Raw genomic sequence first — 26,343 nt, 5'->3', positions numbered from 1 at the left:
TACAACTGCGGTTACCAAATCATGTACACTTAACGGTAAAGAATTTACTATGAGACATCATTCGAACTGCTTGACTAAGAACGTCATCTACTGTATACTATGTCCATGTAACTTAGCTTACATTGGGAAGACAACCCAAGAGGTGAAAAAAAGAATAACCCAGCACCAATCTAGGATTAGATGTAAAGTGTTGACAGCACCCATGGTAGAACACTATATTGAAAAGTCGCATGGTCCACAGGACATGAAATGGTTTGTGCTAGAAGTGATTAAGGGGTCAAAAAGAAGGACCAATGTAGATCGTCTGCTAACCATTAAAGAAAACAGATGGATATGGATGTGCAGGACGATGGTTCTGGGTCTTAACCAACATGTTGAATGGCACAATTTGGCAACCCTATGATTATGTTCCTTATGTCATCAGTAGACTGTAATTTACATTGTGGATGGTGGTTGTCTTAGACTGGTCCCGATTGTAAGGCCGACTTCTGAATCTATAGTTGGTTTCACTGAGACGTTAGGTGCATTTGAACTGTATATATTTTAAATATTTTCACAAATACATCGGGCTGATAATATTCGGTTACACTTTTTATACTTAGGATTGTTGGTATTACAATATGGTTTGTTGGATAGAGCAGGTATGAAAACCATTTAGAAATGGCCGCCTCATAGACTAAAGCGACGTCCCCTTTCTGAGCATGCGCGGAGTCCGCGACTTTGATGTAGTCTCCTCCGTTACCATTGTGAGCTGGCTTTCGAAGTGAGACGGAGTAAATTGGAATCCCGCTCGATACTTAGTGTGGAAGTAAGTGCCAATGGCGGGTTACTGGGATAATGATAGTCTTACTAGGTATTTGCATGGACTTATGGAAGTTATCTTCCGTTTCTGCACTTTAGATTGGAACCACACCAATCGAACACGGTAGAAATACGAAAATTAACCGAGCAAGTCTGAAATGTTTCTATCTCTTTGAGGAGGTAAGCTGAACTAGTGTCTTATATGGAGAGGAGTTAAGAATGGACGGTTGTTGTAGTAATATGAAGGCATATGCTCAGTGTATATATATAAGTGTTCATATATACTTGTTTGTACAGGAACACATGAAAGTGGATGGTCTATGGTTAAGACTTCCCTATTGGTCTATGAAGATTGAGGTTTCTCTACTTGAAGCATAGTGAGTAATGTATTTTATGTGTAGTCACACTGGGTGTGGTGACGGTTAGTGTTAGCAGACAATCAATTATATTGGACATTAGGAACGGGGTCTAATATATTGTACATATTGTATATTTTGTAGATATTTTGAGCAACATACAGTCCTGAGGATGGTCTTGGTGGAAATCGCAGTGTAAAGACCGAAACGTCGACGCCTGTATACTGTTTGGTTACAAATAAGAACCATAACATTCATGTTTATAGACTGTTGCATGAGCTGACTGAGGCTTCAGGAGCACGATATGTATATATGTATATAATACATACAGTACCAACAGTATAACACACTATCGGAAGGATATTGATTGTAATAGTGTGGTTTGTGTTGCCTTTTTCTATTTGTTGCAAATTATTCACTGTTTCGTATATAACATATGATATAAAGCTGAAAAATGATTGATACCATGGTTCCGATGTTTATTTGATTGAATGCACATATTGATGGCATGTGAAAAATATTAATTAACAGTGGAAATAATTCCTCAAGGTACCTTTTCTATATTGCGTATTGGATCACAAATGTTATACTTTTCCTTGTTTCGACACTTCTCCAGATAAAGACATTACTTCACTTGTGTGGCTGGGCCCAGCCCCCGCGACACAAAAGGCCCCAAAACGCGACATGGAGATATCAGGATTTCGTGTAACAAAAAATGACCTGTTTTGGGAATGGGAGCAGTTCTGGTATTTGAACAGGAACTCAGCCTCCTCCCAGGAAAACCTACCAAATTCAGACGTTTTAAAAAAAGTGAACCATTAGGGTAGTCCAGGGTTGTGTGCCTTGCTTGGATCACACAACATTTTCTTTATGAACAATGGCCGGCAAACCTGAAACTGGCTCAAACTTTGCACTTTCCTCACATTTCTGTGACAGAAACTTCCTGAATCTTTGAGATACACTAGACTCTTAACACGCAGTGTTTCCGCCCTTCTCCTGATAAATATGAAAGCCCCACTTTTTGGTTAGGCCTAGCACATTTAACACCAAAAGGCCCCAGAATGCAACATGGACCCTTCAACATGTTATGTAAAAAAACAAAAAGGAAAGAAAATGAGCTGTATTTGTGTCTGCGGAAGCTCTGGTACTTCAGCCCAGGCTTGGCCACCATCCACGGAATCCTGCCAAATTAAGACATTTTTTAAACTAGGCCTGGGCAAAATGTGATTTACACACATGTAACTCACATAAATTTGGGAATTTCATGGTTCAGTTGTCATGCGAAATCACACCATTACGGAACTTATGTGTGTGCCAAACCTGATAAAAATGTAACAAATGCACAGGAACAACAGAACATGATTGGCTGTTTGCGGTGCTTATGTTTTTTTCACACTTTTATTTGGTGCGAAAAGCATCCTCATGTTAAAAATTGGCACAAAAATGCATTTTTTGCACATATATAACGTGAAATGACAAATCTGCATTTTGTGGAATGATGCGTAATTTTGCACAAAAAAAATGTATACAAATTTTAGCACAACCCTGCTTGAATGCTATCTATGGAAAACTATCACACCCAGACAGGTAGTATGTCTCACGATTTCCTCACATTTCTGTGGTGGAATCTTGCATGATCTATGGGCATTCACAAAAGTCCACCCACCCAGCATCCCGATAACCCCCCCCCCTCCCCTTGTGTGGCTGGTACTAGCCCATGCAAGAGGAATAAATCAAACCAGGGACCATGCGAGTCTTGCATGGGGGTAAACACCCCTTATCTTTCCCACTGTTGAGGACAGACAGACTGATTTGCCCGGTGGTGGAAAGGAACACAGGCCCATGCTGAGGGGGGGCACACTTTTTTTGTGGGGCACATACTGATTTCTGCAAAATTGGCGAAACAGAAAATGAATCAGTTGAGCATTTTTTGTGTTGATTTTAATTGTTTTTAAGTACTGGTTGGAGCAAAACGTTTTTGCCTGCCTTTTTGGGTGCTAGTCTTCATATCAGGAAGACTACATAAATAGGATGCGGTCATGCTGACAACATGCCAAAGGCAAGCCCGTCTGCGCCTATCAGCGCACTGACCGCATACAGCACCAGTCACGTTGCTCGGTTAGCCCTAGACACGGGAGAATCTAGTCATGTTACTTTAGGATCAAGGATTCACTACAAGAGGGAAAAATTACTGTTCACTGGTAAGTAATTTGAACAGGGTAAAGTCTCCTAGCACATGTCTTCCCTGGGCCGGAAACAAGCTTCCGAGGACCGGAATGATAGATACCTGCATTGGGGAATGGCATCAGGACTCAGAAGGGCCCCAAAGGCTGGACCATTTTGCCATCCTTTGGAGCATTTTATATGTTATGTTAAGAGGTTTTGGGAGATTGTTCCCTGTCGTGGGACTTAATTGAAGAGAAAGTAGAATGCTTCTGCATATCCCTGCAAGCCTTGGCCAAAATGGACTTGCCTTCCACACTCTGATGCCCTTTGGGCGCATTACGGAACAGGAGTAGAAGTCTTTGGGGTCCTTTTTGGATCCAAGCAATGGATTTGCAATAAACAAAAAATCTTCTTATAACATCGGTGACCACCGGGTTTAAACCCAGAAATCTGAGAGGGACACTGTTGAAAAGCGAAGTCATTTGTTGGTGAAGCCCCAAGAAGAGCCCTGAACCACATGGCTGAGGCTCTGAAAAGCAGAAACTGACCTCAGGATGATCATTGGTGCCTTATATACTTTGATGTTGCTACATCTGGGGCGAGACAGGTTTAAATTAGAGTCCACGTGTCCCTGCCGGATGATTATAGCCACTTATGGAGAACAAGATTCGGGATCTAGTCTGGCATCTTGGAGAGATTAATAAACTCCATCATCTGCAAAAGGATGTACGCATCACAAAGAGCAGGTGAGCACAGATGCTGTAAATTCTTCTAAGTCTGACAAAAATTTCACATACAACAGAGGCGTAAAGGGTCAGTTAACTTACTTTTCTGTGCTTTGTGATCCGACTGTTTAACCCGTGCGCCAGTGCTTAATTTGTCAAAGAAAGGGTGGTGGTCGCCAAAGCACTACTCAGAAGCCAGCCTGCAGTGTAATTATTCGTCGACGTGCCGAATACGAAGGCTGTTCGTCTTCAACCACCTCATGCCTCTTTAATCCACTACCAGACGCTCCCTGCCCGTTTATCTCAAATCCTGCAGGTTCCTCCTTTCTCTCGATGTGGCATTTTTTCCCGTCTTTCTCCTGCTCTTTCTTTTCCATTTGTTTTTTCCTCTCTTTGCCCTCGTTAACTATCTTATGTGGAAAAATAGGTGTTGATGGCCCCCACTGGCAACCACCGGCCTAATCGAAGCAATGCTGTGTGCATAAACTGGGGCGAGAGGGTGGACCACTCTAAGACGGAGAAACATTTGTGCTGAAAGCATATCACCCAGAGAGAGGAAACAGAACATTTAAAGCACCGGTTACACAAATCCTCACCAGTAAACCAGCCTGAACCTAATTGAGAATAAGCGGTTGCTTAGCTGCCGAGAAGAGTCTGAACATATCTGCCAATACAATTACAGCACAGTGACTTATTTTACGCCACACAGCTCTGACTGGTGTTCCAGCTGTTGATCCCAGTGTTCTGATGGCATTTCAGGACCAACGGCCTGCGAGAAATGTTTACTTGAGGGCGTAGGACAGAAGGCAGGGTCCGATTTGCCCAACAACATTGGGATAATTACACTTTGCCGCGCAAGCTGTCTTGGAAGAAAATAACAGCTCCGGTTATGTCTAGTCATGAGAGCATCTGCAAAAACTCCACTCATTTGCATACTGTTTACCACTGTGGAAAGTAAATAATTAATTATGATACCTGCTGGCAAGCATAATCATGTTTATAGAATGGAGTCGGCAACAAGTAGGCCCCTGTCTGTTGTGATGTGATGCACCGAGTGGGGGAGGGGTGCCCGGCGTGGGAGGAGGGAGTTTGGACCTCGAGCGAAAGAATGTTCAAAGATGGCGAGTTCGGCGCCGTTGAGAGAACATGAAGCGGCGCCGAAGGGTGACAGGGCTGGAGTCCTGCTGTGCGCCCGACGCAGCAGCCTTCACTTCCACACGCAACGCGATGATTCAGCCTTCCCTAAAAGGCTCCATTAGCAACTTAGGTATAATGAAGGTAATAATTAGTATTCAAGAAAAGACTACGTGAAAGACTCTTGCTGGGGTCAAAGCGGAGTCGCAGTCTCGACTAGATAATTTACACAATTAGGAAAAAACTGCAAAACTTAAAGCCAGGCATTTAAATGAGGAAACACTTGAAGGTAAGTGGACATTTACCCTCATTTTAAAAGGTAAAGGTCGAAAGTGGCTAAAACACAGCTTGAAGATTTTCACAAACTCTATTTCAATGGCTAACAGTTTGCAACAGCCTGGCTTTTCATAAAAATAGGTGCCTGCATATTTGATAAAGTAGACTTTTGTGTATCTCAGTATACACAAACAAGCAAGACAGTTAGTGACAGCACTCTCTGGATGTATTCATATAAAATACTGCCACCAGGTTTCAACTGTATTCCAGCTTACACCATAAAAAGCAAAGAACGTCGAAACATTTGAAAGTGAAATCGAAATAAATACTGGACTTATCAAGCCTTTCACGAGATATATGTTTCAATCAATTGATTCATTAATAATTGTATTAAACGACATATTTGCAAGACAAAATTGCATGCGTAGGCTCCCCATCACAGCACATCAAAATATTAGATATCGGGGACTTCCTGAGATGAGGGCACAAAGGCTAGTACCTCAGTCCATTTTGCTCACTATGGCAACTTACCTGGGCACTTTGAATTATTTCGAAATGATATCTAACCAACAGAACCATTTCAAGAAGAGATGTGCATTGTTAGGGACATTGTAGCCTGGGTGATCGTGTTAACCATTCGCAAGACAAGCTACTTCCATGGCCAGCCACTGGTTTTGCCATGGAGTAGCACATTAATTTGGTGTAATTGGTCGAGCCTCCAAAGCAGACCTTTATTACAAGTCAATGTGTGCGACATGGGCTTTATCAGAGAGGTGTTAAAAGAGCCAAATGTTTAAATCTTTTCTATCCGAGTCTCCACATTACTTTGACTAGGCTAGTCACACAGAGATGTACCAAAGTCTCCCAAGCTACCACTGGATCACTCTCTTGGAAATGTCAGATCTGCTAGTAAAAATTGGGAATAACACATACATTCACAAAACAACCTCAGAGGTAAAGTAAACCAACCCAGAAACAAGAAGTTTCAAAAATAATAATTTATAGCTAGAAATTACTTGGGACTGAAAGAAACCATAATACCTACTAAGGATAAAAAATGGCAGCGGTCCAATCAAAATTTAGTACTAAAACCTTACACAAGTTCATTCCAGGATCCCAATAACATAAGAGGTATGAAAAATGTTCAGAAAAACATTAAAGGCTTAACGAGGGATTTAAAAAGGTCAAGGGTCAAAGATAGAACCACATTTTTTAAAAAGACCTGGCAGCGTGTCAAAGATTGTGACCAATGTCCAAAGTTGTCTTTCTGCTTAGTTCTTTTAAAGCAGGCGCCATTCAGAGACTTAAGTGAATACATTTTTTAAGTCTTTATATTGGCAGGAGCTCTCATTCTCAAAGGTAGACAGTAGTAAAAATGAATCGGAAGAACTTGGGGAAATGAAGCATGAAGCGGTATGCTCGGTCTTAGGTGTAGTGGCAACTGCTTTACAGTTCAGTCTAGAACACAGAAGTTCCTTTCTGGTTCAAGGAAAAAGATAGTGTTATGACTTATCTTAATGTGGTGATTTCATTCATTTTTCACATTCCAGCAGAGATTTGTTTTTGCACGTCAGAGATTTTTGCATGTGTTTTATCTAAGACTTACTTTAAGTGTAAGTGGCTTTGAGGGCACACTCAGTCTTTTCTTAAACTCAACTCATTTGGCTTAGCACAGACCCCAGAAGATATCTTCTTATACCTACTCTTCAATTGCAAGAAGGTTGGGCATATCCCCCCCAATAAACAGATCCCCCAGGATATTGCGGCATGGATTAGCAAATTTAGCGACACAAATATGGAAATGTTGCAGCATTATTGCAGCACTTTATTTTAGTCATAATCATTCGTTTTCTGCCTGAATTCAGTGGAAACTGTTTTAGCCTCTTCCTCATGCACCCGAAGGCGCAGGATCGTAGTGGCAGATCCGAATAAGAGAGACAGACTGCATAGGAAGGTCACCTCCTGCCTACCTGGTCCAGTCCACATAGGTCGACTTGAGCATACCCCTAACACCCTAACACCTAACATTCCTTGTGCATAATACACAGAGGCATCATAAAACCTAAGAGGAAGTTGTCAGTGTGAAGCAGAATACCAAGTTGCAATCACTTGCACCAGCTGGGTCTTTTACAGTAGGCCATGACGGAACACACCAGCTATCACTCAGGACTGGCTAAAGCCTCCTAGAACCATACTGCCCGCATTCTTCTGTCATGACAGCATTCAGTGAGGGTGGGGCTTGGAAGTGTCTTCATAAGGCACACCGTAATCTACAGAGCACAAGCACTAGAGGAGCGAACTGAAAGATCTGTAGAAAAGTGAGCTGCAAAGTTAGTGATACGACATTTAACACATAATTGCATATGTATTTTATAAAGTATGTGTATCTGCTTGATGAGCATTTACATCTGTATGTTTGCCTGCACTAAGCCCCAAGTCAAAAGTAAAGGTATCATATTTACAACCAAACATAAAAAATCACCAACTTTTTGTCTGTTTTTCTGTGGAGCTCCGCATTGGCCAATATGTGCCAGATGGGCACTTCACAAACCATGGAAATGAATTGATAACTATATTCGATACAAATAATAAGGTTTTCATAGACTTTGTTCCTGCCTTTACCAGTCATGCACACAAATAATTCATTGTTTGAGTACGACAGTATGCCTGGCCCAGGTAGTACAGCATTAGACTTCTCTGTCTTCCGCTACAAGTACATGGTCCAAATAGCATTATGTCCACAGTCTGTCTATGTGCTTACATTCCCTAAGATCGCGAGATAAATAGTCTGGTGGTTACTCCAGCTGTGATCCACCCAAAGCCACATTAAATAGAATTAGAGGAGCTGCCAATAGTTCTGAGAGTCTCATCAGTCACGTTAGTTGCATTAATGTTGGTGTTTAGGGGTGTGTCGCCACAACAGATTTTGATTTCTTAAACCATCATTTTACCACACCAGCTTACTTTCAGCCATGCTGGTTCTTGAAGAAACTCCAGCTCTTTTATCAGTAAAATACATTTCTTGAGACTCCATCTGTGCTCAACTATATGACAGCAGAAGTTAGAGCTCACCAAAAATTTGACTGTGTCAACGCTGATCAGATTTGAGGGATTAGCTCTAGAATAAATCTCCTGCTGGGGAATAAAATTGCCAATATAGATCAAAATAGGTTTAGGATATTTTGAGCAGAGATATGATGGATTATTCTGCTGTAGCAGAAACTAATGAACCCACTGTATCTGAGGGCCCCAGTCCTAGTCAGAAAGCTCAGGGACCGCTTTCTGAAATAGACTGACCACAAATCATCTAGTCACTAGTGCCTCCCCAAAATTAGTACATTATTGCAGCGCTGTCTATTTTGCAGATCCTTAATCTTTCCTTACATTGCTCACATACCCGCATCTTGTAAATCCACGCATTCTTGTATACAGGACACTAATTCCTCTGTTCTAATTCTTTCCAGTGCCTACACAAAAGACAACGTTTTTAACTTTTTGAAGAGCGATGCAACAACAGCACACAGGGTTTGTGATGAAACATCACACAAACAAAAACGAATAATATTATGGACATCATATGAAAGCCACAAGAGGTCCTTGTTTCCCAAAAGCTGGGAATTGAGAGGTGAAAATATATTTTGTGTTTTCACAAGCTAGTCAAAGAAAAAAAATAATTGCATTTTCCAAATTTCCTGGGCAGTTTTGTAAAAATTGCAGCCGTTTGACAAAACTGCTGATTTTGCAATTTTTTTGCAAATCGCGAAATCCTGGAGGGTCTGACTAAATGTTGAGTTCCTTAGGCCCAAATGAACGTGCTAAATTGGGGCTTGACCTTCCAGAAATAATGGCTGATGCAAACAAGTACCTCTCAGCTGGCTGTAGAATATGCTTACCTTGCTAATATGTTGTTCATATTCAAATAATACACTGCATGAGCCGCACACATAAATCAGTCCTCTTTCATGTCAATGATCGGCAGTGGGGGAGAGCAGAATGAATGGCGAACAGAAACCTTCAAGACTACAGCCCGAGCAGGATGCAGTTGCCCATGCAGCATACTGAGAGGACTTTGCCACGCATGCAGTGAACAAAGCTGTGAGATGGAACACCACAAGGTAAAGTGTCAAAGGGTAGCTGGGTTGAGCAACAAGATCAGCAATGGGCCGTCAGTAAGTCTCAAATGGATAGCTCATGAAACGTAAGAAAGAGTATGATACGCAGAGGTAAGAAGAGTCAGAGGATGGAGTATGTGTTCTGTTTGCCGGCAGGCACTATAGGATGTCTGGGTGACATAATGGTGAGATTTGTGTTGTAAGGTAGAGGGGGAGGTACAGTTCTAACTAGTACCTTCAGTTAAAGGGGCCAGATAGTGTAAAGTAAAAGAACAGGTCCCTCTTCCCTGCTCTGCATAGCTAACAATCACCAAAATAGGGTAGTCTAAAATGGTCTATTGTTTGATGAGGCCAGCTTGTACTTTTAGATCTACTGTGGCATCATTCACTGGATGGTTCTTTTTAAAAGAAAAAAATCGGAGCTCCATAAAACCAGCAAAAAAAGATGACAGAGGAATGGCATCGAGCACAATCTGACAACCTTGCACCCTGCTTTACCATTAGAAGGCACCTTCTCCCACCGGGTGCCTTCTTGCTTCATGTTCTTCTGTTTACCTAAGGCTCCCATTGAACACCAATGTAGACCGGACAATTGTCAACCTTAAAATATAGAACTCATTGAAGCAGAGAAACCATTACTAGCATTGGGTTTAAGTTACTGCCCCGAAAGCAATTTTAACTTTATAAAAACTGTCAGGATCTGCCAAGGCGCCTACCTAACGTTAAAAACTACAAATCCCAGAATGCTTACACAGGGGGCGTGGTCCTATAAAGCTGGGTGGACCCATCGCTTCCTGTTCGTGATTTTGTGACCTACAGTGCTTTTTGTTCCATAGTAGAGCGCTGTCTCTTGTCTTCTCTTTGGTTCCTGTATAGAGAAGTTTTGTCCGTGTCATTTTGGCTCCAGCGCGCGTGAAAGGGGAACGCGCTAGTATTGCGGAGTATATTGGATTCTGCCAATTAGAGCGGGAACGGTGTTTCCTGTTCATTTGTTTTCCTCCTGACGTTCCTGCTGTTAATCCATCATCGTGGCAGAAAGGATAGGAACAAGCAACGGAGGAAGAGCGGACATTAAGGAAGCGGCTCAAGTGCTGTGAGTTTGCACGCAACGCGTGTGGTTTAACGCGTTGCTGGATTTACTTAACTGTGATGCTTATCATGCGAATGAAGGACTGCCTATAATTGTAGTGGAATCCGTGTGGTGTTAACAACGGAGAGCGGAGTGTAGTGGGGCCAGCCTTCTGCGCACTGCCGCTACGAAGTAAAGCACTAGTGTTTTTGGGCCAATTCCCAAAGCGGAAGATAGTGGGAAACCCTACATCTTGCCGTGTTTGGAGCATTGTTATTTGAGAGGCATCGGAGTTTGTTTGAAGGGAGCGGAAGACAGTAGTAGGAAGCTACGTCTTGCCGTATTCCTTAAGGAGTATACTTGTTCTTTCTGGAAATAACAGAATTACTCTTTGTAAGAGACTAACATTTGATTTGGATACACTTAGTTGGTGGAATTACACACGTTTTATTTAGAGCACGGTTTATTCAAGGAGGGGTAGGTATAACCAGGATACTGATAATTGCACATTTATTCTAGTGGTGAACTGAGAGTAATTGTTGTTTATATTCCATAGGGACTATTGGTGCAGCTACATACACACCCATTGTACAGGGAGGAGGTGGAGAGCGTTGATTCAAGAAAGGTGAACCCTTTAACATACGTAGAGAGAGTGAAACGAGAGCAGGGGTTTCTCAGTGAACAGTTATAACCAGCACTCTGTTTTCTTGTCTTTCAGCCATCCCTTCCCAGCTGCCCCCTTCCTTTCCCTTCCTTGGTCTATTGTTTTCCCTCGCCCTATCGCTCGAACCCACTGTGTGTTTTACCAGTGTGTTGGTGAGGTCGGGAGGTGGAGTTTTATGTACATCAGCCGGATCCTGCAGCGTGGAGTCTGACAAAAACAATGGTAGATGTCTACAAATTCATAAGAAAACTAAAATTGAGTAAATACTTCGCTATCAAAAAACCTGGAGTGGCAGAATCACGGGTGGCAGTGCAAAAATTACATGTGACAACAGGCATTGCAGTTAAAGAAATCCCTCTATTACGGACATTACATAATCTGAGAACAGAGGAATCGGAAGAGGCTACCCCCAGTACACAAGAATTATTGGGAGAGGAAAATATCCAAATGAGGAGGGGAGGACATAGCCCGTTCAAAGCCCCATCTACCTTTGTCCCAGTAATGCCAAGGGACACAATAGACGTGTTCCACGAAAGGGTCATTGATGAATTGAAGACACTCTACAAAAAAACATGCATCACCAAATCAAAAATTAAGGACAAAGATAAACGATACTTTCAACTCATGGACAAACTGAAAAATAATGACTCTGTGGTCATCAACAGAGCGGACAAAGGGGGTAATATCGTCCTTTGGGACAAAAAGGTGTACAGAGATGAAGCATTTAGGCATCTAAATGAAGAAGAATGCTATGAAATCTCAAACGGAGCAGCCGTCCATAAAGTGAATGAGGACTACAAAAAGTAATTTAGTAAATGGGTAAGAGAGGGGTTAATTACAAAGGATGAAAATAAGTTTTTATTGAATGCTCACCCCACCCTACCCACATTTTATCTCATCCCAAAAGTACACAAGGGGACCGATCCTCTACAAGGACGACCGATAATCTCCGCTATTAACAGTACCTTTGAAAAGACGTCAAAATACGTGGATTTTTTCCTACAAGACTTTGTCATAGGATTGCCCTCATACATACAGGACTCCCGTGACTTTTTAGCTAAACTAAATGAAGTGCACTGGGAAAATGATTACCTGTTGCTAACATTGGATATTAAATCCCTGTATACAAGCATCAAACACAATGGTGGCCTAGCCGCAGTAGAACACTACTTGAAACAGCGCAATATTGAATGTTATAGCCATAACAAAATGTTATTGAAAATGATTTATTGGTGCCTACACAACAACAGGTTCCTTTTTGATGGAAAGGTATATAGACAAAAACAGGGTGTAGCTATGGGGGCATGCTTCTCCCCCAGCTTTGCATGTTTACATGTAGGCTGGTGGGAGGAGCATGTCCTCAAGGGGGAACATAAAGCACTGTATGACGAACATATTATACAACTATGGAGATACATAGACGATATTTTTATCGTTTGGAGGGGTGCAGAAGCAGTGAGATTTGTTGATACTATTAATGTGAATACACTTAATCTGGAATTCACTCATCACATAGACTCCACCTCCATTAGCTTCCTTGATATTTTGGTTACCATCAGGGCAAATGTCATTGAAAGCAGCCTTTTCCAAAAACCTACAGCAGGTAATACCCTACTTCACGCCAGTAGCTTTCACCCCCATCATACCATAGCGAGCCTACCCTATGGTGAATTCCTTACAATTAAGAGAGCCTGCAGCACAGGAGTTGCTTGTGAGGAGGCATTATTGATAGCAAAAAAGAGGCTATTAGAGAGAGGCTACAGTGAGAGAAATTTAAAAGCAGCTCTATGCAAGGCCAACAAACTGGAAAGAAGAACACTCCTACAGAAAAAGCAGGATACTATCACCCGAGCAGATACTTCTCCGCTCAATGAAATCGGTGATAAGGAGAGTTCAAGTAAAACATGTAGATTTATATCCACTTACAGCAGGCAATCACAGACCATCAGAAAAATAATGAATAAAGAGTGGCCAATAGTGATGACAGACAGTATTCTCAATGAAATCTATGTTCATAAACCCAACTTTACCTTTCGCAAAGCTCATTCTATGAGATCAGATCTAGTTAAAACTGGTCCAGAAATATTCAATAAAGTAAACTGGTTTCCCTCCTGGAACAGCTTTTTTAAATGCAGCTCATGTTGGGCTTGCAAATTTGGCACCAATACCGCAGATTACACCAACGCATTTTCAGATCGTCCACTTAGAATAAAAGGGCACTTTACGTGCAAAACTGAATATGCGGTGTATGTTTTAACCTGTATATGCGGATTAAAATACGTCGGGAGTACGAAGCTTCCAGTACAGGCAAGAATATTACAACATTTAAGGGCCACAGTAAATTCTGACCCTACGTACCCTGTAGCTAGACATGTCAAAGCAGAACACGGCATCAACTTGAACGTACTTAGCTACTTTGTCATTGATAGCGTTCCGAGCAACAAAAGGGGAGGCGACAGAGAAAAACAACTTCGTCACCCACAAACCAGTTACATAGTGGACCTGGACACTAAGAGCCCGCGGGGCCGTAATATTTGTGAAGACCTGTACCATTTCTTGTAATGAGCTAACACAATATATATATTCAAAATAAGCCACTATACCATAATACTCATAATGAGATAGGATAGTGATTAAAAGATAGTATAGCCTGATGCACTAATTTTTAGCACTATGGATTTTTAGTCAAATCTTTTATTCTAGATTTTATATATAGTGAATGTTTTTGTATCTATTTTTTTATGCAAAGTACAAGGCTTACTGGAGACTGTGTAAAAAATGGATGGATTAAACACAACACTTTAATATATTGTTAAGTATATACAGATAAATGAAAGTCCCTATGTAACTGATGTTTTGGCTAAAATATCTATCCCAGGAAATGTAGAAAACGAGGTCTAACTGAAACATGTTATAACAGAAATTACAAGTTGAGGTTTACAAAATGGACATAGCTTTATGAACTTTAAGTCCAAATTCCATGAGTTGAAAAAAGTATTTGTACAGATATTAATTAACAATAATGAAATTAGTCGTCTGCCCGAAATCCCTGATTCCCTCCCTTTTATGTAAATATATTAATTCTGACTCAGTGTAAGATTGTTTTAAAACTCCCGGCTGGGAGATCAACCTTTTGCACTATGTGAGAAAATATTTACTGTTAGCACTTTAGAAATTGCACTTTGCACTATTTAGGGTGAACGTCATTGGTTTGGTTTTAACATAATAATGAAATACTAAAAGGACAATACTGTATCTTTGATTCAAAAGAGGAAGTCACACATATGCGTATTTGCACAGGAAATGAAATGGCTTATTTTATTTTAGCTTGATATTTATATAAGTTAATATATATAAATGTATTTAATGTGTGAATGGTTTACAAAATATTTTAGTAACTGAAAAATAGAGACAGCACTTTTATATCGAAGTCTGTCTTCTACAAAGATACTCCCTCACAGTTGATGCTAGTTGTTAAGGATTTCATCCATGTTTATTATGTGGTCGCAACCAATCACTGGGTTGTATTTAATTTAAAGGTGTGGAGGGCTTTAGAACAGAAATTACCAGCGAGCAAGGCGACTGGGATCGCTGAAACACGTTTGGTTTTGAACACAGCAATGCACAAAAAATAATTAAATAAATTTACCAGCGGCTGCTGGCTGAAATAGAGAGTCCGTTTCTCTCATCTTTTACGAGCGCTGGGACATGCGGCGTGGAGAGTGGAATCCTGATGTGTATATATATATATATATAAAGTCAGAAAATAAAACCTTTGACTGGCTCAAGTCCCAACTTCAATCCAACCACAAGCACAAGGGAGCTAACCTTCCTTAGTCTATTTATGTTGCTGAAGTCCCAAAAGGGGACATTAAAAAAATTTAACTTTAATGTTACACGTTCTTCCATTTTGTTTCATATTAGAAATGTACTTTTTTTCAAAAATATCTGACATGTTATACAGTTTTCTTCATTTTACTCACACAATTTTATTAATTTTACTATAACTTTTCTCCCGTATTGTTACATTATACCTTCAAGCATAAATAACATGTCTCCGATCTTGTCACAGCATACCCTCTAGAATAAATGGTATGACAAATGTTAAAATATATACAGAAAGAAATCATATTTCTATATTTAATAGAATACATTTCATTAATAACATTTGCTACATTATTTTTTCAATTTAAAATAGTTTATCAAAAAATTTTAATTAAATAATAAATATGTACTATTTTTCTTAGATATTTTGTAACATTAATATAGGTTTAATTATATCTTTAGCTATAAAAAAAATCACATACTTTTCATGGGGTTTTATTATAAGTCTCTACCTTACTGAAAAGTGTAAACTTGCTCAAAAGTTCAGAGTGCAAATTATGTCTATGGTTTTCATGTTGGGCAACTTGTTACGGACATTTGTTATTTTGTTACCACAAAGAAAACAAATGTATGCCGATCTGGATCCTTTCAATACCGTATACATTTAAATGGGACATTTGCATCCAGAAAGGCTGCAATAATTCAAGAAGGCCCTAGTCACATAAAAGACACTACAAGCCAGTACATTGATCTTGAGTGACAAGACCTTCATTGATCATGTTAAAGTAAAACACGTAGGCACCAAATTTAATTACATTATTCATATCTACCACATTCTTAGGAGGAAACCAAAGCAAGATTTAATGTTTAAAGCCACAAAGAGCATTAGAGCCAACACATGAATTAGCAAGGTCATCACTCAAGTGCAGCATGGCTTAAAACTGGGAACAGTATTTTCTTTCATCTGCTTTGGAACTAGAGCCAATTGAATGGACATGGTTGTATTCATTCATTTCTGCATAATTTAAAGCCCTGGGCATTGTGGCTCAAAAATGGTGGCACATTCCGAAAGATAATGTTGAGATGGAGGCCTGTTGTACCAAACAGGACTCCGTCCTAGCATTCACCTGCAAGCTGATTCACCCCCATTAATATTAATAAATTAGAGTGTTTTGTAACTTTTTACAAACTGTCCATTTATGCAGCGAGGTATCTGAAAATATGTCACATCACAAAAGAGCTGTCTGGCGACGAGATTGGGTGGGATTGAGTTTGTGGCATTGCCAAACACCTCAAAAAGGCAACCCTGATGTTTGGTGGTGTATTTTGCCATCCAACTCCGTGATGGAGTTACTATTTATGTACAGTGGAGCAGCACGCCCTGGAGCAGGGCGTCTGAGAGCACAGAAGGTCGGTCTGCAATTTGCGGTTTCAGTTGTGTCAGTACATTGTTTCAAACTCTGCATGTGCTCCCAACATAAACTGTGACCGGAGTGGAACTGGTGAGGAAGCTGCAATCACGTGAATGGGAAGTATGTGAAGGCTAGGCGTAACATCAATCTTGTGCCAGACCAGCGTGCGGTACCTGCATTGTGCAGTCACAGCATCTCAATGTTTGCAGACGTGTGCCAGAGTCGTCCGTTTAGTTGTTTGGCGGCCATCATATTGCTTCCGTCTGAGGTGTGCATGCACAAGCAGGGCGAGCAACAGGGTGAGCTGCTCTGTTCATTGGTTCTTCCCGAGCTGCAGATGTAAGGTGAACATGCTGCTACATGTCACTCGATGATCCAGCAATGACATGCACATCATTGCGGTTTTGTGTGCTTGCACTCGTTTTTAACAATAGTGACATACACACCTCTGTAGTTTATTTTTTTCTATTAATTTTAATATTATTGGAAGTGTGTGTATATATTTATCAGTGGTGATACACACACCTTTAATTTTTAATTTGTGCTATTTTGCAAGGAGTGTTGCTACTTTATAGGCTTAGATGTGCGATTACTATGGGTTACAGCAAACATGTAGAATGCCACAACTCCTTCCTTTTTCTTACCATCTCCTAGAGAGCCTATACTTACATGGGCCAAATGGAAGAAAATCTTTAGCAATCATACACACTTGTGGCACAAACCTTAGTGCAGAGAGGAAACATGCACTTTTGTTACATTGTCTAGGTGTGGAGAAGACAGATGTTTTTGAGTACTTGCCAGAACTTAGTCAAGCTGAAATGCCTGATCTTAATGAATTTGAAATAGCCATGGCCAAGCTAGATCATCATTATTTGACACATGACAGTGCTATTCTGGAAAAGTACCACTTTGGATTGAGGAGTCACGTTCAGGATGAGTCGGTAGAGGAGTTTGTTACAAGCCTAAGGAAACTGGCTTTGACATGCAAGTTTGGTGGGGCAGTTGAAGAGAGAATTCAAGACTAGTTTGTGTTGCCTTGCAATAGGGATAAGATAATTCAGGAACTGTGGATTAAAGATCAGCCGCCACTTGAGGAAGTTCTGTTAATTGCTAAACGTGTTGAACATATGTTGAAGTGTGGGGGAACTTCAGGCAAAAAAGGGGGTGGTGTGTGGAAAAAGAAAGTGTGACGGGGTATTTGAAGTTAAAATGCATAAGAACTCCTCGAAGAAAGTGAAATCAGAAGGTAAGAAACAGAAGAAGTCTTAACTATATTTTAAGAGTACATATTTCATATGTGGACTTTAGGGCCATAAAGCTAATGCTAGATCTTGTCCAGCGTTGTCCCAGGTGTGCAATTCCTGTGGGATCAGGGGTTATTTTAGCAAGTGTTGTAGGAATAGAGTAAAGACAACATATTGGAGTAAAAGTTACAAAGCATGCCAGGAAGTTGTATTACAAATAGGTGAAGCAAGCAATTTGTTTCCCTCTGAGGTAATAACCATTGATAATGTGCAGGTCCCAATGAAACTTGATTCATGTTCACACATCACTATCATTTCCAATAAGACAATTGTGAGAACATTTTCTGAAGGGAAGAAATTAATGGTAATAGATGTAAAAACCTGGTGGTTACGGAATGATAAAAATTGAGATGTTGGGATATTTTGTGGCTGATATAGCAATTGGTGGAAAACATACATCTGGTAAGATATGTGAGTTGTGCCAATGAGACGTGTGCCTCCAAGTTAAGCCTGACTGCTCCGTGCTAAGCTACCAGGCGGTTGAGCACAGGTTAATTTGGGGTTTGCTCGTGACTCACCCTGACAAGAATGGCTGCTTGACCGGGTTCACACCCCAATCAACCAACAACCCAATTTCTTACAATGAGCTGCACTTCGTCATGTGACACAGGAACAGGCTACAGGCACCAACTGGTTAGGACAAAAAAATGCCAACTTTCTGAAAGTGGCATTGTCAGAACTGTGATTAAAAAGCAGACTTTACTATTAAAGATGGCTTTCATTTACAATTCTAATACAACAAACTCAACCTGTGTACCTGCTCCCATATTGATGGCTTATTAAAGGTAACAAGGTAACTCCAATGTTATCCTACGAGAGAGGCTTGTCCTGCAGTAGAGAAAAACGAATTTTATAGTTTTTCACAACCAGGACATGTAAATATTTTTTCAAACATTACACCCTGCCCTCTGATTGTTCGGGACCTACACTAGGGGTGATTTATACGTATTTGAAAGGAAGGTTTCAGCCTGGCAAAAGGTTTATTTTGCCAAAATGAAATGTCAGTCTGAAAACTGCATTCAGGCTGCAATGGTAGGCCTGAGACATGTTTAAAGGACTACTTGATGTGGTTGGCTCAATCAGTGTTGCAGTCCTACTAGTAGCATTTAATTTACAGGTCCAGGGTACAAGCAGTAATACTTTACTAGGGACTTGCAAGTAAATTACATTTACCAATTGGGTGTAAGCCAATTCTACCTTGCTTAAAAGAGAACACAGACCCTTTAGCACTGGTTACCAGTGCTAAAAGCACAGAGTCCTAAAAGCCAAAAAAAACTGGTTCAGAAAAAAAATGTTGAAGGTAAAAAGTTTGCAAATGACCCTGCAGAAAGGTTCAAGTCAACAAAAGAGATTCAGAAAGTGGTCTTGCAGTTCGCTATTGAAGCTTCATTTTAGCACAAGGAGCCATGGCAAAAACAGTCAGTAAATTTGTACTGCAGCTCCTTTTACAGTATTTCGTTTTTTTGTGTACTGCAAATTAAAACGTTAAATCACACCCAAGGAGTCATGAGATCTTTTACACATTAATTATAAGCATGTTATAAATAGGTTTCAAATGTCCTTAGAAGAGCCCACCAATTCATGGGGGGGGAGAGGGGGTGTGAACATCTAAACAAAATACGTGTTTGCCTTTAACAATGGAATTAACTTCTTCCTTTAAAAGCGCCATTCAGACTGCTTTGCATGATAATAACGGCTTAAGTGATACCGTATATGTTACAGAGATGGTATGTATATTAAGCATTTCTCTAGAAAGCAAATGGTTTGTATTTATTTCTACCATTGATGATTTGCTTCCCATAGCTCAACATCAATTAAAACAATCAAAAGGCAAACATTAAGTTCTAATACGATTTTTCTATAATGAAAATGTAGGATCTAATATATGTATTTATTTTTTATTCTTATATAGTGCAAACTTCGACTTCAAAAAGAGGTATTTCGAAGCGAATGATTTTTAGCACTGACCAGCATTCATACTGTGGTGTGTTAATCGTAATGTGGGATAAATTATACCGGTAAAGAAGAAAATGAGAAGTAAATGAAACTCATACCCTGTAACTACATTATAATGTGGGTAAGTGTGATGCTACCATACGAATCCACAAGCTAGTCCACAAACAAGGGTCACTGAATTATCCATGACCACTTCATTGTATATAAACATTCCAGAAGCTAATCTTTTCTCAAGTGTGCCCTAACTCTTAACAGTTTGCAGAATACGTTTATACATTTCCCTTTATTGCTAAGCAGAATACGTAATATGTTCTCTTTTCTAGCTCGATTTGATACTGTTCTGTTCATTCTAAGCTCACAGGGATTGAAACCGGGTTTATCGAGTTTAATAATTCACAAAGCTCCAAGCAATATGGTAAACACAATTATAAAATGATGGAGCAGAAAAGTAGCACTTCAAATTGTCTGCTTTCTGTGGCTTAGAATATAGGCATGGGGATTCATTAAAAACCTATGAATTCCAGACAGTGGGGTACTACATATGCAGAGATCTTGAAGACAAGCTGCTTTCTCCAGAACCGTTGGCAATCCAGTATTATTTCTGATATAACCACAACAATATATTTTTTTTAGGTTTGACATGTATGGTACTAGCATCGTCCACGGTGAACACATTGTATTCTCTATGTACTATAAGGGTCTGTGGGTGAGTCGCCTTCTGTCATTGCCTCCTTTTGGTCTGGAACCTTCATCCATCGCTTGAGACCTTATCCATTACATCTAGGGTCTGCCCACAGGAGTATATAGTTCTCATGGTTATCTTATTGTCTGTTCGGGTGTGTCCCTCTACCTCTTTTGGAAGCATGATGAGGCTATTTACCATGTGAAATCAATCCTGGCAGCATGGGGAAGCAACCACCGACAAAATGCATCTGAAGAATGAATGCTACAGAAAATAAAAACAACCCTTCTTTTCAATATCTTCCATTGTTCAGGTGCTTTTGTCTGTGCAATAGATTTTATGTTTGTAAACGTTATACGTATGTGCCATACAAAGGTCAAACGTATTGGTTTTGCCAATGCTCATTTTGCAATGCAAATAAATCAAAGGTTTCTCTTTATTAATCCATGCAAGCAACAGACTTGGCAGCTATAATGTTTCAGCGTGCATTTTCTTCTACCTGAATCCGATGATAGGACACTCCTTACAGATGTTGCATTTCGCTTGGTGCTTGGCCGTTTCTGCAGCAGCCACCCTGTGCAGCACTGGCAACCAAACCATCGACTGGGGCTCCAGCCTCATCCAGTCTAGGAACAGCGCGGCTTCAATTTCGGGCTTGTTGTTGGCCTATGAAAAAAAAGGATGGGGTGCAGGAAGGGAGGTGTGAAAGCGGGACCGTGGAAACCCAAGAAAGGTAAGATTGGAAAAAGAAGGATGAGGGGAAGAAGGGACGAGGTTGGGGGAGGGAAGAGAAAAGAAGGGAAACAAAAACGAAATAAATCACTGCCAAGCAATATATCACAACATATAAAAACAATTCACTTTAGACTCTTATTTTAATTCGCAATTTCTATGTGCTGTATTTTCTTTGCTTTTTAACCTGTGACCGGTAATTGATGCAAAAGCACTCTTCTCAGAGATGTACCTGCCGTGTTGGTTACAGATTATATAAAAAAACAACGGCTCCTGTGGACTAGTACTCGAAATATATCATTAACTAGATAGCTAAATAGCAATTCAAATCGCACAAAAGGGCTAACAGGGATGACAGAAAAGACTGCACCATCAATTTGAGAAAATACTCAATATTGTATATAAACCAAGACACTAATCACAAAGTTGTACAGTTATATACAGCTTGTCACATAATCATGAGAACACAAAAAGAGAAAAGGTGCACAGTGTTGGTTACAGACGCACATGTTCATTCTGGTACTCCACAATAAGGATGCGTTGACAATCACACGGCCAAGATTTGCTCTTCACTGGGAAGGTACAAGCCGTGCAAGCGCCAAAGACCCTTCTTCGGAGCTTTGTGGGCCAATGTACATATAAATCGAGTCAGCAAATCAACTCCCCAGTATTGCAATGTAATATATCACAATTTCTTGGACAAGATGTACGACAACGGATGTATGATAGTACAATGCGATCTTTTTGATCGCGGTACTTTACATTGCGGATGTTACAACGCAAGTCGTTACAACGACTTGCGTTGGAGGGCGCGGATTGAGGATTATTCTAATTTTCTATTCTAACACCAGTCCACGTAACAGTAGGGAAGGTGTTGGAATAGAAAATTACAATATTCCTTAACCAACAGCGCCATCCAGCGCAAGTCGTAGTAACGACTTGCGTTGTAATGGCAGCGTGGTAAAGGTTGTGCGGTGTAAACACTGCGTTGTAAATGACGTTTCCCACGACAACGCTTCAAAAATGAGCCTAAGACACCTGGTAACTTTAAAGTAGAGAGAGCTTTACAAATGTCAAGTCAAGTCAAGTCATAGAATTTATATAGCGCACTACATACCCGGAGGGTTTCAAGGCGCTTGGGGAGGGGAGGGGGGCTAGATATCCTTAGGGAGGGGATTATTTGTCAAATATCCACGTTTTAAGTTGTTTTCTGAACGCTAGGTGATTCTGGGTGAGGCGAAGGTGGGCGGGGAGTGAGTTCCATGTTTTGGCAGCCAGGTATGAGAAGGATCTGCCTCCCATGGTGGTTTTGTTGATGCGAGGGACAGTGGCGAGTGCTTGGCTGGAAGAGCGAAGTTGGCGGGAGGGGGTGTAGAAGGACAGTCGAGAGTTGAGGCAATCTGGTCCGATGTCGTAGAGTGATTTGTGTGCGTGGGTAAGCAGTCGGAAAGTAATCCTCTTATTGACGGGTAGCCAGTGGAGGTCTTTAAGGTGGCCAGAGATGTGTTCATTGCGTGGGATGTCTAGAATGAGTCTGGCTGAGGCGTTTTGGATTCGTTGTAGTTTCTTCTGGAGTTTGGTGGTGGTACCTGCGTAGAGGGTGTTTCCGTAGTCCAGTCGGCTCGTGACCAGAGCATGGGTGACTGTTTTCCTGGTGTCGGTGGGGATCCAGTGAAATGTTTTTCTGAGCATGCGAAGGATGTTGAAGCAGGATGAGGATACGGCGCTGACTTGTCTGTTCATTGAAAGTGAAGAGTCCAGGATGACGCCAAGGTTCCGTGCGTGGTCTGTCGGGATGGGTGCTTTTCCGAGGGCTTCCGGCCACCAGGAGTCGTCCCATGCAGAGGGGGATTTACCTAAGATGAGGACTTCTGTTTTGTCCGAATTCAGTTTCAGACGGCTTTGTTTCATCCATTCGGCGACTTCTTTCATTCCTTTGTGTAGGTTAGTTTTGGTGGTGCTGGGGTCCTTGGTGAGAGAAAGGATCAGTTGAGTGTCATCCGCGTAAGAGATGATGTTGAGGTTATGTTGGCGGGCGATGGTCGCGAGGGGGCTCATGTATACGTTGAAGAGGGTGGGGCTAAGAGAGGATCCTTGTGGTACGCCGCAGATGATTTCAGAGGCCTTGGACTTGAATGGTGGGAGACGGACTCTCTGGGTTCTTCCGGAGAGGAACGAGGTGATCCATTCCAGTGCCTTTCCTTGGATCCCGATGTTTCTGAGGCGTTGTAAAAGGGTGCTGTGGCAGACTGTGTCGAAGGCTGCAGAGAGGTCGAGGAGGATGAGGGCGACTGTGTCTCCATTATCCAGTAGAGTTCGAATGTCGTCAGTTGCTGCAATGAGGGCGGTCTCAGTGCTGTGTTTTGCTCGGAAGCCAGATTGTGAAGAGTCGAGGGATTTGTTGGCTTCGAGGAAGGCGGCGAGCTGGTTGTTGACAGCTTTCTCGATGACTTTGGCCGGGAATGGAAGAAGTGAGATGGGGCGGTAGTTTTTGAGTTCGGTGGGGTCAGCTGTTGGTTTTTTCAGGAGGGCGGTGAGTTCAGCGTGTTTCCAGTCTTCTGGGAAGGTAGCGGAGTTGAAGGAGCAGTTGATGACGTCTCGGAGGTGCGGAGCTATGACGGAGTCTACTTTGTTGAAGATGTGGTGAGGGCATGGGTCTGTGGGGGATCCAGAGTGGATGGAGTTCATCAGGCGGATGGTGTCCTCAGTGGTGATTGGGTTCCAGGCGTTAAGGGTGTTAACGGGGGGAAGATAGTCAGCTGATGGTAGGGTGGGTTGGCTTCCGGGTTGGTTGTCAAAGCTGTTGTGGATGTCAGCAATCTTGTTGTGGAAAAAAGAGGCTAGGGAGTCGCAGAGGGTTTGAGAGGTGGTGATGTCGTTGGAGTTGGCCGAGGGGTTGGAAAATTCCTTGACGATGTTGAAAAGTTCCTTGCTGTTGTGGGCGTTGTTGTCGAGTCGATCCTTGAAAGCTGTTTTTGTTGGCTTTTCGGATCAGTTGGTGGTGAGTACGGATGGCGTTTTTGAAGGCGACCTTGTTGCTGGTGGATGAGTCTTTTTTCCAGGCCTTTTCAAGGGAGCGGCATAGTTTCTTGGATTTCTTGAGGTCCTCGTTGAACCATGAGGCCTTCTTGATTTTGTGGTGGCGTTTTATCAGTGGTGCTAAGGTGTCTGCTGTGTTGGATAACCAAAGGGTGAGGTTGGAGGCGGCCTCGTTGGCGTTAGAGGAGAGGGCTGGGGAGGTTTGAAGGAGCGATGAGGAGATCTGTTCCGTGGTGGTTTTGTTCCAGTTTCTTTGTAGAGTTGGTTGGAGGTGGATGATGGGTTTCGGCTTGTTGTAGGTGAAGTGGACGCAGCTGTGGTCAGTCCAGAGGAGCTCCGTAGTGTGGTTGAAAGAGACATGGTTGCTAGAGGTGAAGATGGGGTCGAGTGTGTGACCTGCGATGTGAGTGGGGGAGGTGACCAGTTGTTTAAGTCCGAGGTTGGCGAGGTTGTCTAAGAGGGTGGCGGTGTTGCGGTCGTTAATCTTCTCAAGGTGGAAGTTCAGGTCTCCCAGGAGGATGTATTCTTTGGAGGGGAGTGCGTGTGGAGTGATGAAGTCCGTGATGTCTTCACTGAATTTTGCGCGGGGACCTGGTGGTCTGTAGAGGAGGGTGCCTCTGAGTGTGGTTTTGGGGTCGATGTGGATCTGGAAGTGGAGGTGTTCGGAGTTGGCGAGGTTGGCGTCAGAGCTGGTTGAGATGCGGATTGATTTCTTGTGGACGATAGCGATTCCTCCTCCTGTTTGGTCGGTGCGGTCTTTGCGTGTAATCTTATAGTCGTCAGGGATAGCGATGGCGATGTCAGGGGCGGAGGAGGCGTTCATCCATGTTTCCGTTAGGAAGGCGACGTCTGGAGAGATGGTGTCAAGTAGGTTCCAAAGGTCAATGGCGTGCCTGTGGACCGAGCGGGTGTTGAGAAGGATGCATTCTAGGTGGTTGGGGTCGGGAATCTGTGGTGTGGTCGGAGCGGAGACGTTGACGGTGCCGCTAAATTTGCAGGAGAGGCAGGAGAACGATCCATGGGTGCGTCCTGGAGCGGCTTGGATGCAGTTGGGGGCGCGACCGAGGTTAAGGGCTAGGAGGGCGGCGGCATCGTAGGTAATGCGGGGGGGCTGGGGAGCGCGAGGGGCAGGGGGTCTGGCGCTGGGCGCGGTCCAGGCGCGGACGGGCGTAGACGGGCTTACCTTTGGCGCACCTTCGGCGTGTCCGTAGCGCGTGGACGCTGCGCGTGGGACCATTGGCCATAAATGGATGGTGGAGGGGGAGGGGCGAGGGCGCTTCAGCTGGGAGGCGGGGCGGGCAAAGGACGACGACAACAACAACAAAATGGAGGTGGGGGGGTCAGGGCGGCAGGAGCGCTAGGACAAACGAAAGCTGAAGACAAAAAGCGGCGAGGCAAACACACAGTGAGCACAAATGCAATTCAAATCGGCAAATCGGCAAACACTATAATTACAATGCAAAACCGGCAGTTCCAGCAAGCAGCGCACAGCAGGCAGCAATTGTCAATGCAGACCAGGTCAGGGCTCAAGCGCTGCAGAAACGACACCTGAGCAGCATCAGCAGGGGAGCGACCACTCAGCCTGGAAGCAGAGGCCTGGCCAGATACGGAAATTGTAATGTCTAACCCATCACTTACTGAAACCAGATTTTTATAAATCCGTCTTTTCACCAATAAAATAGACCAGAATAGAGTTTTAAAATGTAAAGCTTAATACATGATTTGAATGCTCTGCAACGGAAATGTTTACTTTTAAATTTCGCACATTGCGGCCAAATGTTGGAATGATCTACCCATCGACCTCCGACGTACGGACTGTTACCCTATCTTTAAGAAAAAATTAAAAAATGCATTATTCCCTATATCGGAATAAACAGTGGTCTCTGGTAACTGCCCATGATTTACTGCTCAATACTGCAGCGCCGTGATATCCTTGTTGGATGAATGTTGCGCTTTACAAGTACACCTAACAATAACAAACAATAACAAATATTGCCCTTTCAAGAACTCAACAATCATGGGGCAATTTAGGTCTATTACAAGTCATGCTGAAGTACTGTGAATTTTGAAAGCTCAAGCTAATTGGAAAG

General features: G+C 42.2%; 1 protein-coding gene across 3 annotated transcripts in view; it reads right to left on the bottom strand.

Annotated features, from left to right (window-relative positions):
- DMD (dystrophin) overlaps positions 1-26,343 on the bottom strand; it is a 4,652,165-nt gene that overhangs the window by 232,455 nt on the left and 4,393,367 nt on the right. For all 3 annotated transcript variants that reach the window (XM_086934537.1, XM_086934536.1, XM_086934538.1), the window contains one exon: positions 20,982-21,148. In XM_086934537.1, coding sequence (XP_086790663.1) covers positions 20,982-21,148 — 167 coding nt within the window. The remainder of the gene's footprint in view (positions 1-20,981; positions 21,149-26,343) is intronic.

This window comes from Lissotriton vulgaris, chromosome 8, assembly GCF_964263255.1.
Source record: "Lissotriton vulgaris chromosome 8, aLisVul1.2, whole genome shotgun sequence".
In the NCBI taxonomy this organism is placed as follows: Eukaryota; Metazoa; Chordata; class Amphibia; order Caudata; family Salamandridae; genus Lissotriton; species Lissotriton vulgaris.
The sequence above is the reverse complement of the archived record's forward strand: the minus strand, read 5'-3'. Positions and strand labels throughout refer to the sequence as shown.